We start from the raw sequence: 16,486 nt of genomic DNA, 5'->3' as shown, positions 1-16,486 counted from the left end.
TGCCAGCCACCTGCTGAGCTGCGCCCCTCCCACCCCCCTCGCTGCTCCCCCAAATCCCCAAGGAGCTCCCCAGCACCTGTTCCTGCTTCCCTCCCTGCCCCACTGAGCACTTCCCACCTCCCATCTCTTTGGACAGCCTGTTCTGCTGGTGATGCCAAGTACACTTTTGTTCCCTCCAGGCACAGGTAGCTGAGAAGGGCTCTGATGTGAATGCTCTGACCCTTTCTCAGAAGCAGTAAATTAAGAAGACAGATAAAGAAGGCCCTTTGCATTGGAGTAGACTCTTCTTTGAAGGCACAATGCTCACCATAAAGTCTAGCAGGCAGTATACAGATGGGAAATTATTCTTTCTGTAAACACTACAGTTGGTCAGAAATTTTTGAAACAAAAAATAACCACCCTTCAGTGAAACCCTAAACTACCTTCTCTTTTTTGTTGTTGTTTTTTTTTACTTTATGGTGAATGCTAGCAGATATCACGAGTCTTTTTATTGTTTCTAAATACACTTAAATGTGAGCCTCAGTGCAACTGGACAACATTATCATACTGAATAAAATATAAGTAATCTGTCCTTACAATCTGGAATGCCCAACAAGATACATCCATTTCCAAATCTGTTGCATTGTGTATGAAGTCTTATGCTGAATGAAGGACATGTACATCCCTGTCTTGTAGTTTTGATGAGAAGACAATGTGAAGCCAGAGGGATGCACTCATAATATTTGCTCTGTGAATTTTGTCTAAATGCAGGAAGAGTGAAGAGGACTATCAGCAACATTTACCTCCTGAAGGTCACCATGGAACCAGATGTTTTATAGGCCAGAGGAGGCCTCTGGTTCATCTGGTCTGAGGTTTTCCACATCCCCAATCATGTACTTTCACCCAGGGCCTCCATGCCCACATTGTGCATCTATGGCAAAGGGGATGTACAGTGCTCGTATTTACTGAGAGGACAGTGGGAGCCACACAGATGCTCCCAAGTACTGCAGGTGCAATGTGTCTTCACATATTTATCCACACAGTGGCTTAGGGTCACCACATAACAGCTCCAAAAAAGTCTGTCACCTGCATATTTATTATTGATTTAATTATTGATTATTATTTAATCTTCAAATATACTGCATTATACCAATAACTTCATATGTAGGCCATAGAACTGGCAAAGATCCTAAGGCGCTATTTTTAGATTATTTTTTTGCTATAATAAATCAAAATAGATAATGTAAACATGTTAAACTTTCCATGCAAATTCTGTCACAGTTTGTTCTTATCAGCACTGTATCTTTTTAGTGATTGCAATAGGTTGGGAGTCTTCCTGTGTTGCAATATTTTTGTTTTATGAGTGTTTGGGTAGGTAGCTGTGCATGTGTGAGCATGAAGGTCTGTGTGTGTAATTAAACCTGCACATTCAGCAGAATTTATTTCCTTACAGCACCTTGATAAAATATTTAAGCACAGAGAACTTCAACAGAAACTGGTGGATGCCAAGTTGGAGCAGTCTCAGGAAATGATGAAGGAAGCTGAGGAGCGACATCAGAAAGAAAAGGAATACGTACATATCCTTTTAATCTGTCTGTCTTTTAGCTAACTTTAGGCCAAAACAAGCCCTGCACGCTATTTCACTGATATGTTGGTTCTTTGGGTCACAGCTGGGATGCAGTAGCAGAGACCTTTTTATTGCTACTGTCACTGCTGAATGTAAAGGAACAGCCTCTGAAAGGCTGCTCCTTTCATCGGCATTTGCAGTTTTGAAGCAAACTGCAGAGCAGTAGGTTAGATCAGAGACTGCTCTAGCTAACTCGCTGTTACTACACAGTTGGTGGATCATGACATTTCGTCAGGTTGATGCCATTAGTTTTGAAACAGCTGTGATATTTGATACTTCATTTCCTCTCATGATAAATGAGTGTGTTTAAACATTCAGAGAGGAGAACAAGAACATGGGATTAAAGTGAGAGATGGCTGAAGGCAGCTATCCCCCTAGGCTCAGAGCCTCCCCTGGCCTTCTCCTGTGAGTCTGGTTTTGCCAGCAGAGGAGGGCACAGGAGCTGCTTGCTGTGACAGAGCCTGCCCTTCTCTTTTGCAGAGGTCCCCCAGCCCACACTGGTCTCTTTCAAGCAGAAAGGATCTGGGTCCATTCAGCAGCCTCGTCTGCAGTTCCTCCCTTCCTGGTGGAGGGAACACCTCTAGCAGGGGGACAGCGAAAAGCATCTCCAGGCAGGGTATCCCCTACAGATACAGCTAGGACAGGAGGAGGGCATTCCTCCATGGTCTCATACGTTTTGCAACCCAATCAGATCAAAATTCATTTTCTCAGGTTGTCTGGTGTTTTCACAGTAATCCTCACACCTACAAAGGGTCCAGGTTCAACACAGACACAGAGTCCCTCTTCTCAGTGTTGGCAGCAGCTGAGACTACCCAGGGGGAGCGACAGGCTCTCAGCAGATGGGAGAAAGCTTTGGTTTTCACCAGTCCTCCAGCTAACTCAGGAGCAGCATGAGAGTGCTCTAAAGATAAGATATTTATCCCCTCCCCATTTTTAGCACAAGCATGGCTGAAGTATCATAAAATATTGATGAAAAAGTGAGGCTCTAAGTCCCGTAGCTAGAGCAAAAGGGAAACACAGCAGCCATTTCTTACCAAAAATTACCCATGAGAGTGTTTATCCCCCTTCTCAGCACTGATCTTGTGGCTGGAAGACCCACTCCTGCTCAGCTTTACACCCAGCTAAATACTGAGCGGAGAGAGGAGCTGGGGCTTCTCCATGTGCACATCTGCGTGTTGCTGCCTGACAGCTTGTGGTCCAACTGAGTTATTCCCTGTCACTGTGGTCCATATGTAAAGGCAAACCCCAAAATTTAATTCATGACCACTGATTCTTGGCAAATTCAAACCCCAAGAAATATTTCCAAGAAATGGCTTACAATAACAAAGCAGATTTGGGCTTACTTTACTGCTGTCACTGAGAGTTTTGCTACTGAGTACCAGGTTTCAGATACTGGGAAAACAAACAAATAACCAAAACAAAATTAAAATTAATTAAAAACAAACAAACAAAAACAGGAGATGCAAAAGACAGGCATTTGCTCTGTGGAAAACGAACATATACAGACTTGGATCAATGAATGACCTTTCTTGCTGTGCCTCACAGAATATGAGTTTGGAGGCTGCCTATTGCCTGTGACTGGCCCATTTCTAGCCAAATATTCTTTGTGCATTTTATCCAGAGCTGATATGCACAGTTTTGGTATTTTCCTTTCTTTTAAAGTAGTGAAAATCATTACCCTCTACATTTGGGAGTGGGAGATTTTATTTATGGTTTTGCTGTATGTATGACTAGCACCTATGAAATAACAGGTTCAAAACCAAGCTACAAAGCCTTTAAGCAGTGGGTGTATAATGATATGCACCACATACAAAGAAAATTTTTCACACTGTCCAAATTAATCCTTAAAAATCCTGTCTTTGAGGTATGGCTAACGCCACCTCAGAGCAAGGTAGATTTAGCTGAAGTCACTTAAGTGACTGGCCAAAAGCCATGCAATGAGTCAAGGCACGATCAGCATGTCATGATTCATAACAGGTAGCCCAGCACCCAGAGAGCTGGCCCACACTTCTCTCCCACCTCAATCCTATTGCTGAGTTCTTAGTCCCACCCACTCCCTATTGTGCTGATGTCTGTGGGAGTAAGGTATATATATGTATGTATGAAATTAAGGTCTTTTAGATGAAGTCCTCTCATTTAGCTGTAACTCTCTCCAGCTCAGTGATGTGCAAAGTCAGAGCCTTACTGCATTTCAACATTCTGTCATTGGAGGGAACGGCTTTCAGAATTTTATACCAGTTCTCTCCATACCATTTTTTACATCCCTGTGCATGACTTTTGTTGCAGGATGTTGAAAATGTCTTTAAATGACAACTTTTGTATTCTTTTATCTATCATCTGATTACTCCTTGAACACTCACTTTAATGCCTTCCTAGGTAGTTCTTCCATGTAGGAGTCTTTGTCTCTATACAAAACTTCTTTACCTCAGACAAGGAGAGGTGTACCTTTCTGCAGCCTCTGTACATCACATCTCAACAGGCAGGCCATCTCACTGCTTGCACCATTCCTTCTACACATGCAACAAAGAATGCAATTCCCTATATAAATAGCAATGGTTCATACCATGTGGCCTTCCCAAAGGGTCACCTTAACCTAAGGATGCAACCTATGCAACCTATGGAGCCCATAACTCGTCAGTACTACTTGGACTTCCTACCTATAACAGACATTTTTAGCACTTGTAAGACAAACTTTGATGTGCAATTAATTGCAGTTTAAAGCCTCTGTGGCTTTCAAGTGTGTGACTGGAAGGTATTGATCAGATTTCTACATAATTGGACTTTGCAGAGTCTGGCAGCAAAAAGGAAAGCTTAATTTTCACTAAGCCAGTCCCTAGACCGATGTCATTAAATGGGAATGCATGTTCCTGGGCACTGGTTCTTTTCGTCCTGAGTGACTGCCTCAGCCTGCAGCAGCTATCATAGCTCTAATAATATAGTGTAACATCACCACACTTCACTGAAGTGCTACTTCATAAACAGCACATGCAATATTTATTTATTTCTTTATAATTCAGCTTCCTTGTTACCACTTCATAGTCTGTTAATAAATGCATCAGTTCTCCTCATTTGTTTTCTCCCAGCTTGGTGCTTGCAGATGACCTCAGGCTGCATAAAAGCGCATGCAAATTTGAGCAAGCCTCTCTGTGGTTTGCTTCCATTACAGAAGAGTTTATTAACTCTTGGATTTTTACTGGCTGAAGAACCTATGTGGGTCAATAAGAGAGAAGGATTTCATTAACAGGCAAAAGAAGCAACTTTTCTTTGCCATCTCTGTCCATCTCTCGTGCTATAACAGAAGACATGGTGTGGGAGGTGAGACCTTTTCATTATCCCAGGGACAGTGAGTATTAAGGTAACTCTAGTTAAGATTTAGGCAATAATGATAAAAGCCCAGTTCTTGGAAGTAAGGACTGGCCTGGAGACTTGGTAACTCTGAAGGTTTTCAAAGCATTTTTCGTGAAATCATTCAAATCAGACACGCTATGATTCCTAAAAACAAACAGACAAACAAACAAACAAAAAAACCAAGCAAGTAGATATCAAAGAAATGTGAAACTTAAAATTCCAGATTTCAACCGAGCTTAAAAAAAAAAGAAAAATGTGTGTTTAAAATATACCACTCCCAACAAAACAAATGCCCAAACTGAGGCTCGTTTAACCCAGGCCTACTCATGCCATTTCTTTTTACTGGCTATGACACGACTTAATTGAAATTTTAGTCAACAATATCTAAACTCAAGGACCGGACTTTTCTCCATTGAACCAAATATCAAATTAAATTCTCAAAATAAACGTTAAGAGGCAGGAGGTTTTTTTAAAAAATACAAAACACAAACAAAAGACCCCACAGAACATGGTATTTCTTAATAGAATGCACACTTGAGCTGTAAAACATTCTTGTCTAGGAAACTGTAGATGGTAAAAATTCAGTGAATCCAAATCAAAATGCCAAATTGATGGAAGAAATATTTTTCTAGAGCTAGTGTATATATATATATATATGTATATATATGTATATATATATATCGGCAACAAGGCTAATGCAAGCAGTCTTTGTGCCACAAATAGCTACAGACAGGGAGGGAATTCATTATGTTGTTCAGTCAGCATTTATAGGGTACATCTTCAGCTATCTGCCAGGTGGTATTCAAGTTTCCATGTGTTATTTCCAACAAAATGGCTAGAAGAAATGTTTTTATTAAGGAGCAGATACATTTTCTGCATGTGGTTCTACTCACATTTTGCTTCCAATATGAGAGTAGGATCTATTGACTGAAACAGTACTTTTCAATATACTTTCAGGGCCCAACTGAACTATTTTTAAACAGCACAATTGAATCCAACAGAAAAAATCCTGTGGTAAAATAATTTATTTATATCTCATTTCTCAAGCTATCATGAGTATTATTTTTCTAAAATATATTCGGCCTAACCAGTAAAATACTTTATAAATGTTCAGTAAGTGATAGGCACATGTCTTTAACACTTCAGTAAATGTTTCCTGCTTTCAGATTAAACCAATTGCTATAATATTGCTATGTGCTTTGGAAGTGCTGACTCAGACCTGCAGCCTGGAAAAGCCTCTGTACACCTCATTCCTACAATTCATTCAGCCTCAATCGACCCTCCCATCTGCAGCCTGCATGTCAGAACATCACGTTGCCAAATACCTTCAAGTAGGGAATCCCATCTTCCCAGGAACAGTCAGGCGTGAAACTGCAGTCAGGCTCTTCCTGGGCTGCCTCCTTGATCTAAGAAGGGAGGAATTTTTTACAATGAGGGTGGCGAAACACAGGCACAGGTTGCTCAGAGAGGTGGTGGATGTTCCATCCCTGGAAGCATTCAAGGCCAGGCTGGATGGGGCTCTGAGCAACCTGATCTAGTTGAAGATGTCCCTGCTTATTGTGTGGAGTTGGACTAAGTGACCTTTGAATGTCCCTTCCAACTGAAACTATTATATGGTTTCGTGATCTAAGTGAGAACCCCCTGAGCTGGGGTTCTCTGCTGATGCCATGTCAACACAAATGGAGCCAAAAGATAGCAGGCAGCAGTGAATGTATGACATTTACTATGCATTCTCTTTCTGAAAGCTCACAGATTTTTTTGCGGCATGTCTGACTGTGACCATACCTGTATGCTAAGTCCTGATCATTGACGTAAAAGAGAGTTTGCCATTTACTGGAGAGCAGGAATTTGGACAGAGCAGTGCTGATATGAAAGTGCCAGAAAGTATCATAGCTACTTTCTAGAAGTCCAGTGAAGATATGGTTAAATACCACACTTTTTAGAGGCCACTGTATTGCACACTTAATTCCATGTAGGTTTTGAACTCCTATTCAAATATGCTTTTGGAAACCAAATGCCTTGCCCTGCATCTCTGGATAGCAGTAAATACTCTGTTTTGCCTAACTCCTCTAACTACATTCATCTGAAAGTTAGATCACTCCTTATCAAGGTAGCAGTGGCAGAAGCACAGGTAGCTGGTGGATGAGGATTTCCAGCTGATAAACTATGGACCTAACAATTTTCTCTCTGTTGCCCAAAATACAGCTCCTGAACCAAGCTGCAGAATGGAAGCTCCAGGCCAAAATGTTAAAGGAGCAAGAGACTGTCCTACAGGCACAGGTGACGTAGGAGAGGTGATTGCATGGTGTGCCTTTGTTTCCCAGTTTTTAACCCATGAGGCACATTCCAGGTAAAGTATCCAAACTACTTTCTGTGTATTCCTTCTAGCCTCATTCTATGTCCCATAGATTATTGCAAAGGAAACAGTTTATTTTCAAGCCAACTGTAAGGTAATGCCCATACTGCAAATCATACTGCAACATGTGGGTTGTTTAGTCTGCAGAAGTCTCTGGGGAGACGTTATTGCAACCTTTCAGTATTTAAAGGAGGCTTGTAATAATGATGGAGAGAGACCTTTTTACCAGGGCTTGTAGTGACGGAAAAAGGGGTAATGGTTTTAAACTAAAGGAGGGTAGATTCAAATTAGATATCAGGAAGAAATTCTTCACCATGCGGGTGGTGAGGCACTGGAACAGGCTGCCCAGAGAAGCTGTGGATGTCCCATCCCTGGGAGTGTTCAAGGCCAAGTTGGATGGGGCTTTGAGCAACCTACTCTAGTGGAAGGTGTCCCTGCCCATGGTGGGAGTGTTGGTCTAAATGCTCTTCAAAGGTCCCTTCCAACACAAACCATTCTATGATGCTATGATTTATGAGGGTTTACAATATCCAACTGCACAACAATGTGGGTGCCTTGGCTTGATTATTCACCATAACTACCCTTCAGGCAGGTTTCTAATCCAGCAAAGCATGGAAATACAAACACACCATGAAATATGTTTATCAAACTGCAGCTGATGTGCTGATATGCTTTTCTAGACTGAGGTGTGAAGGCAGAGTTTTCATTACCTTTAGCAGGAACTCTGCCTACTAAGGGCTTATACAAAGAGGCCTCTAGGATTTCAATGTTTAGTTGGAATTCTAAACATTCAATAAAATAAAATTACTTGCTGAAATTACACTAAGAATCAGGCTGGAGTGGAAGGAAGTAAAAACATGAAACAGGTAGTCTATACTACACTTCGAGAGCAATGCAATCATGAGCCTCAAATACAAGTAAGAACACTGCTGACATGCTGGACTTCCATCTCAAAAGAGACACCATTGGTAGATTTTCCTAGACTTACAGAAAGTCGTGTAGATTTGTCTTCTTTGACCTCTCTGTGAGTTTCCCTGCAGCAGAGCTTTGGGGGGTTCTTTGGGAGTGTCAGTTCTTCAGCCCCCTTTCAGCTGCCCATCTCCTTTGCCATCAGGAAGCCACTCTGAGCCCCTGCTCACAGCTAAGCATACTGATAAGTTGTTCCAGCTCTGCTCTTGTATATGGTCTAATTCTTACCTGTTGAACAGTCAAGAAAGGTTAGTGTTAAATCGATAACCTGGAAACATGCTAAGAGGGGTTTGCTCCTTTATGTGTTTTTTTCAAAGGCTAAGATAAGCCAGTAATGCACCAAAGAATATCTCATAAACTGCTGTTGACACTAGTTTGACAGGTTCTACAATCAAACCTCAAAGACTCCCAGCTGAGTCCATCCCAACTGCAAACTTGCTCCCAATTTTCTCAGGTTTAATTAAACTTTTATGTTCAACCAGAAAGAATTTTGTATGCAGGCAGACCTCTGTAGCCAGTTTAATGAAACTGAAGGTATTGATAAAAGCTAGAATATATTAAGCATACATTTGAAATGGTAAAATTGCTTTTAGAAAAATCCAGTCAAACAAGTCTGCAAAGGCATTGATAATACATATGCCCTTTCCAGACTTGCATAAATGAAAATTAAGTGATTCGCGTGCTGAAATGAGACATGCGTTAGGTGTTCTGCTCATGTGAGAGCCCTGTCACACAGCAGCCTCCATTTGGAATTACTGGGAATAGTAACATTATTATTATTATTATTATTATTATTATTTCCAGTATGTTAACACTGAAAGGCCTCCCTCATGGACCAGATGCCATCATGCAAAGTGTTGTGCAAGCACAGAGCAGAAAGAGCAGAAAGAGCTCCTTGATGCAAACAGCACAAAACAACAAATAGATATTAAGAGAAGAACAGCTGCATGGAAATTATGAGAAGACATTGGTCACTGAGATAAGGACAAGCCATAATATAGTCCTCACTGCCTACTGTAGTGAGTGAGATACCATGCCAGTTTAGAGGAGGTGATGAACACCCTTGCTTCCTTGAGCTGTAAGGAACCAGGGGACATCAGCTTCATGCCAGCCTGTCTCTGGGTGGCACAGTGTGTCTGAGATAGCCAAATCCAGCCTTTCAAATGGCGACAGGGATCTGGCAGCAGCTGAGGAGATACACCCAAACCATGGTGGTGCTTCCCAGGATGCTGCACGCCCTCCCCAGGCACATTTCTTAGGTCGACTTGTTTTAGGTCTGTGTTTTGAAACAAAACAAGAAGATTAAAGTCAGTCAAGGCCTCCCATTTTTGGTAGCTGGCGTAATGCAACCACTGGGCTATGGCAACTGAAAGGAATATGAGAGGCCCAAAGGGATGTCCTCGCAGTAGCACCCTCACAGCATGGTGATGCTGAGATACGCCCATTTCCCAAAGCCTGGCACACACAAGTTGTCACCGGGCAGCAGCACTGCCCCCAGTCATCCCTGCCTGCGCTGTCAGGGCACTGGATGGGCAGTGGGCAGCAGCAATGGGGTCCTCATCTCCCTAAATGAGGAGTATGAGTGCATGGTCCTAGTGAGAGACAGTTCTCGCAGCCTGTTCCCAGCCACTAAGAAAAGATTCATTTATTATTCAAATTTAAAATGCAGAAGCTATTCGTGGTGCTATGGTACTGCTGAGGGACCCAGCTGAGATCAGAGCTTGCCCTGTTCAAACCTGAAAGGTTTTTGATCTAGTTAAACAATAGGCAAAAGTTCGAAGGGAAAAGCAGAGATAGAATTGAGGTGAGTTTTTTTAAGACAACAGCTCTGGGCTAGGAGATTTGTTAAAATTTAAATTTCAAAGTAAATTTATTAATATAGCTTCTACCACTATCAGATTTGAGAAGTAAAAAGCTTCAAAATAATAAAAGATCAGTTATTACCCATAACATTGCTTGAAACACAGCTTTTGAAAGCTTCAACCCACACCCTACTCACATTAATAACCCTAATACGGAAGCTAACAGATTGTGTTAGCCCCTGACTATTTTTCCAGAATCGGGGCCCTACATGTGCAATGAAACATGATCTTTCATTTCACCTTGACTTGCTGGCTCCCACCCCTGCTCCCTCATCTGGCTCGGGGGTGCTCAGGAATTTCTCCTTAAAGCCATGATGTCTGTTCCAAATGACTCACTTGGTATCAGTGTCCCACTCATGCTGTGGCACTCGGGCTGCATAAAATACATGCCTCTGAGTTTCTGCTTGTGCATAGGTCACAGCTCTGGCTACAGCCTAGTGTAAACACACACATCAGCATCCTGTCAGGTAGCTCCAATACTGGCACCACAGAGCTCTGAAGGGTTTAACCTCCTGTGCTTGCATCCAGCTCAGTGGGGAAGGGCTGCAGCCAGTGCTGTATTCATAGCCACCGAGAGCCTAACTACTTAGTTTAAACTCAGTTCAGGCACATCCACACTACACTGCAGCTATGGCCATGACAAGGGGCATCATAACAACCAGCCAGAACCAGCACAAAACATAATACAAGCATATCTGATTTCAAAATCAGAATTAAACCCACCTCACCACTAGAAACATTTTCTAAATATTCTTTTGCTCAGTAACAGAAGAGTAGTATCGGGGGAGGGTGTGTGCTGGCTGACACTGCACAGAATAAAAGCTCCTAGCTAATCATTTAGTCAGCTCCCTGCCAGTGCAGAAAGGGCACCTGCCTCCAGCCAGATGCCTGAATGCTGCAGGCTGCTCTGGAACCTCCCAGAGCTCTGCACCCATCACACCTCAGCCATAGTGTGTTACATCAATCACCCTTCTTCTAACAAGAGCTGTCAGACCAGACAGATGAAATGTCCGGTCACCTGAACGCTTCTGGGGGTGCTCTGGCTCCAGTGGATGAGTTGGAGCTGATCTTATTTTCCAAAGAGTAGATAACCCTGCTTTATCTATATAGCATCCTGCATGATTTTCAAACTTTGAAAGTGCTTTTCCTGCCCAGAAGAGAAAAGAAAAAAAAAAAAAAAAGTGGCAGCAGAAAACAAGAAAATCTTGCAGAAAAACTAACCTCGGATCTTTAGAATTTTTTTTCAAAAACATCCACAGATTTTAGATACAAAAATATGGATTACTGATGAAATACAGCCAGAGATGAAGTTTCACGTGGCTAACACGTGTAAACGAATAGCAGAATATGTAGCCCTAATAGTCTTAAAATGCTGGCACATTGCAACAGATCTTTTTTCTGCTCTGCTTCATGAAGTGAAGTGAAACTGGCAGAGTAGGCTGGCAGGGGATTATTTTCTTCACCTTTGCTGGCCTTGCCCGCAGCTGCAGCACACATGCAGGCTACAAAACAGAGCTGACAAGATGCCCTCTCAGCTCGCTCAAGCCAGGGTGCAGGGACGCAGCTTGAAGGAACCCAGTACAGGATCACGGTGGCATGAAGCGAAAGGTGGGTGTCAGTGGGTTGGTGGGGTTACCCTGTGTGCCAGGTAACAGGGGAAGGGAGCAGTGATGCTCCTCTTCAATAGTGGAGCCCAGTCAAGCACATCAAGTGCTGCCTGTTGCAAGCTCCTACCCACAGCCTGAGCCACTGAGTGGGGATTGGGAAGATGGAAAAGGGGAAACTGGCTGCAGCATGATGTGGGGATGCCTCTCCCCTGGCTTGCTCAGATACCAGAAGCAGCATAGTCAGGGCAGCACCCAGCTCCCAGCCTGGCTTGTTTGGTAGTCAAGAAGGCAGGTAAACAGCTGGGCAGCCAGGTCTGTACTGAAATCCTCCTCTAAAGCCTGCCACAGCTTTCTCCTGCAGCTTGAAGTTGGAGTTTGGCAATGTCTGTGTGTCAAAGCAAGGCTTAGAGCTCAGGCACAGCTCTGGCCACTCTGACTCTCACCTTAAGTTAATCCTTCTGGCTGGTCCTGCACAGCATCAGTGGTTGGACCAGCTCAGGATAGTGCCTGCCTATGGAGACGGCCTAGGGATCACATTATCATTTTCGATTCTCTAGGTCATCCTAGGAGAAAAGCAGTGTACAGGGCTTGTGAGAAAAAGCATGCACTGGAAATTTTTGCAGACTTTAATGATGCCCTTTTGAAGTCCCCGCAGTTACCAAGGAAAATGTTTTCAGAAGTGTCAACTTCAGGAAATAATTTTGCTTCTGGGTACCCCATGTGGAGACACCATAGCTGCAACATTCAGGAGAACAGGGCACTTATAATTTCTAGGTCTTTTTAAAATCACTGGCCTGGGTCTTTCTGTTCTACCTCAGTTTACCTTTCTGCAACGGAGAAATCATAACAGTTTGCAGCCTTAAAAAGATGCAGAGAGTTTCAGTTCCCTGATGTTTGTGCTTTGTGGTCTCCAAACAGAGCTAATTTCCATGCCCAAACATAATGCTTATTTTATTATCTTCTAACAAAGTAGAAGTTCACTGTCCTGGAGACTCTGAAATTACTGTTTTGTTTTGGTTTTAAATACAGATCACCCTCTACTCTGAAAGGTTTGAAGAATTTCAGAAAACATTGACCAAAAGCAATGAAGTGTTTGCGACATTCAAACAGGAGATGGAGAAAGTGAGTAGCAGCTCTGACCTGAACTCTGTGCTGAAGCCCACCAATGCCTTCCCACCATTAAGCCCAAGTGACTGTTTCCTTGCAATTGGTATACTTATTTCCTGTAATGAATGGGAATCGGAAACCAAAAACACCCACTGTCATAATACACAATCTTCTGCTCTGACACTGGGGCCCAAAATCCTGGTGCTCTAATCCAGGCAACCTCTAATGACCCACACAGAGTTCAGCCATCAGAAAACCGAAGGGAAAGGTGGTGCCGTATAGCTAGTGGTGCATGTTGGAGGTGGTATAGAGGTGCCTAATCCAGAGGGAACTTCCTTGACAGTGCTGGCTCAGGAGATACAAGCCCTTCTTTAGCTTCCCAGCAATACAGCACTGCAGTCTTTGTAAAGAGACAAACAGAATAATGTCACTTCTTCTTTGGCTTTTGTTTTTGTGATAGTTTGTATTCTGGGAGTTTGCCATTCTTTTAAACATGTAATCAATTGGTCTTGCTTTAGGACTGCAGACTAAAGGCTGAAATTTATATGGCAGCTACTTAAAACTAAATGTATCTCTTAACATAAATTATTACTTAGCACAGCCACTACAGCTGCTAGTAGCAGTGTTATGAGTACAGTCAAAGACCTAAATAAAAGGGCTGCCCTAATTTAATCTGCAGAGTGGAATTCCTGTTGTTATTCAGCTTTTCCTCCTGTTTCCATAGATGACAAAGAAAATGAAGAAGTTGGAAAAGGATACAGCTACATGGAAATCCAGGTTTGAGAGCTGTAACAGAGCATTATTGGACATGATTGAAGAGGTGAGTGGTCTTTTTCATCTCAGGATGCACCTCTTCCCCCATGTAAAGCCTTAACTAGCACATGAGGTGACCTGAAACTTCCACAAGTCAATGAAAAATTTGTTCTTGAATATAAGGTGGGGTGGTTTTTTTGTTTGTTTGTTTTGTTTTTTGTTTTGTTTTTGTTTTGTTTTTTGTTTTGTTTTTTGTTTGTTTTCAAACTAACTTGATAATTAGATGTCTTTAAAAAAAAAAAAGGACAAAAATCCAAAAATCCCAACTGCTGGGGCTTTCAGATTGTGCAGACATTCATTACGTCCATGAGAAACTGAATTATGTAACTGTGAATTTTAAGTGCTCTAAAAATGTGTGATTGTTAATGTTCTCATATAGAAGCAAATTGGCATTAGTTCACGCTATTTTCTTTCTGCATGGAGCATCCACCCAGGGAATTAATGTGCTCTAGCTAATGAACTTTAAATTCACTCCTTTCATTAATTTCCTGTGTGGGCAAACTCTTAAGAGCTGAAAGAAAGTACGGTAGCTCACCATAGTTTTAAATATGCAGTCACAAAAGCATTACAGAGGAAATTCATGAGCATGTTGGAACTCATTCAAGTACGATAAGAGGCTGCCTGAAGTTTCACCCCAAACTTCTACTGACTTTGGACCAGGTCTTTCTAGTTAGCTTTGTAGCTCTGTGCTATTGCTATTTCTATGGGTTTCTGTATTTCTTGATTCTTCACTGGGTGCAGAGGCAAGAAAATGTTCCAACTCAGGCTTTTCTCACAGAACTTAGAAGCAAACTAAACAAAAAAAATAATACAGCTTGTTTTCCCTGAAATTCACACCCACACCCACCAGAAGTCCCAGTAGTCCTTGCTTATCTGTATGAACATCCACTATGTTTTTCCTTCTCTAGATATCATCAACAGGTACTGCAGCAAATATTTTTGAGTGAAATTGATCTGAATCTGTATGGAGAATGCTAATACACTACAGTAACAGGGATGAATTTCCTTTTAAAGCTTCAGTACAAAAGACCAGAGCTATTGTAGAGCAATTGGTGAAAGCCAGCTACCTGGCAGAATCCTGTGAGGGCTGCCTAGATCTCAAATTGTTCCCTAACTGCCAGTTCTACCAAAGAATTTAATGCACCCAAACTCAGTCTGCACTTTTGTCTGATGTCTTTGACCACAGAAAGCCATGAGATCCAAGGAATATGAGTGCTTTGTGCTGAAGATCCAGAGGCTAGAGAACCTTTGCCGGGCTCTGCAGGAAGAGAGGAATGAATTGTACAAAAAAATAAAGCAAGCACAGTTCCCTGAAGAGGTGAATGGAAATGGCGTCTTAGAAGAAGAAGAAGATGAGGCTGATACGAGCCCTTCCTCCACCGAGCAAGCGAGCATTGAGCTGCACACTGCTGATGAGAGGATGCTGAAGGAGCTGGCAGAAGCTTTCAGGGTGTCCCACAAGGTGGAGGAATCCCTCCCAAACGACAGCAGCAACCCAGAGACCTGTCACGCTCAAACATGCAATGCTGTCCTGGAGCCAGAACTCCCTTCTCCTCTGACCCCACGGCCAGAGGCTGGGAATAGCTGTGAGCCACCCAGCACAAGCACACCAGCACCTGTTGAACACATGCCAGCACTCACCAGGAGCACACCAGCACCCACTGAAAATATGACAACACCCTCCGAGAACGTGCCAAAGCCCACCAAAAGCATGTCGTCACTCCCAGAAAGGGTGCCAACACCCACAGAAAGTGCCCCAATACCTCCCCAGAGTGTGCCAGTACCCACTGGGAATATGCCAAACCCCACTGAAAGCATGCCAGCAACCCCTGAAAACATGCCAACAGCCACACAAAACATGCTCGCTCCCCCTGGGAATATGCCAGTACCCACAAAAAGTGCACCAAAAGCTGCAGAATGTGTGGATGACCCAGTGGAGCAGTCTGTCCAGGGTCAGCTGGCAGAGCAAATAGGGGACACAGACATGGAAGCAGTGGATTGAAGACACTTGGTGTATCCAGGCTTGTCTTCTATAAACCACAGCCCTACTTCACCCTCTAAATTGATACTTTTTTTTTTTAAAGAAACAAAAAGTGGGTGCTAAAACACACTCACATTTCTGCAGGCAAATGTAATGCACTTCTCTTTGCTCCCACTATCCTCTGCAAATTTTGCTGTCCTTCATCTGCTCGAAGCATAGTATTTTCTTAATGACAGGAAAATACAATGAAATTACAGGATCTTTTTTCTCAGGCATAATGAGTCATCTCATTCAGCAAAATAATTTTAAAGTGTTGAAGTTTCACGTTTCAAAAGTCATTGCAATTCACATACATTTATTTGAAGACTCATAATTAATTGTATCTATTTGCTGTGATGTTGCATAAAAGATTGCCCACTTGGACACATAGTGATTTTAATACATGAGGTGAAAGACATCTGTAGTGACAAAGTAAAATAGTGAAACTGTCAATGTGGTCAGCCATATCCAAAGAGGTGCAATAACAAAAGGTGATTTTTGTATGAGCAAACTACCAGTCAGCACTGTGGCTTGAACACTCATGAGCTCTTAGGCTTACCTTGAATCAGTCTTTTCTCCTTAGTGTTCTAAAAGAGGTTCTATGTTCAACAGAACATAGAGGAGGGGAGATCTTTTCTAGATTCCTTATAAAATGGCTGAAAACAACAGCAATTTCCAAATTGATGGCTATTCCCAAGTTAGGGGTCACAACCCTCTTTCTGCATCCAAGAGTAACCTGCTAGTTTGTCACACTGTTTGGGATCATGAGCCCAACAGGGGCTCATGGCTGTTTTCAGC

General features: G+C 42.6%; 1 protein-coding gene across 1 annotated transcript in view; it reads left to right on the top strand.

Annotated features, from left to right (window-relative positions):
• TXLNB (taxilin beta) overlaps window positions 1–15,670 on the top strand; it is a gene marked incomplete at its 3' end in the record, with an annotated part of 34,288 nt that extends 18,618 nt beyond the window's left edge. The window contains exons 6-10 of the mRNA XM_080342922.1: window positions 1,433–1,552; window positions 7,160–7,234; window positions 12,778–12,870; window positions 13,580–13,675; window positions 14,855–15,670. Of these exons, the coding sequence (XP_080199048.1) occupies window positions 1,433–1,552; window positions 7,160–7,234; window positions 12,778–12,870; window positions 13,580–13,675; window positions 14,855–15,670 (1,200 nt within the window). The remainder of the gene's footprint in view (window positions 1–1,432; window positions 1,553–7,159; window positions 7,235–12,777; window positions 12,871–13,579; window positions 13,676–14,854) is intronic.
• Window positions 15,671–16,486: the final 816 nt, after the last annotated feature.

The sequence above is a fragment of the Nesoenas mayeri genome (genome assembly GCF_963082525.1).
Source record: "Nesoenas mayeri genome assembly, chromosome: 3".
Classification (NCBI taxonomy): domain Eukaryota; kingdom Metazoa; phylum Chordata; class Aves; order Columbiformes; family Columbidae; genus Nesoenas; species Nesoenas mayeri.
The sequence above is the reverse complement of the archived record's forward strand: the minus strand, read 5'-3'. Positions and strand labels throughout refer to the sequence as shown.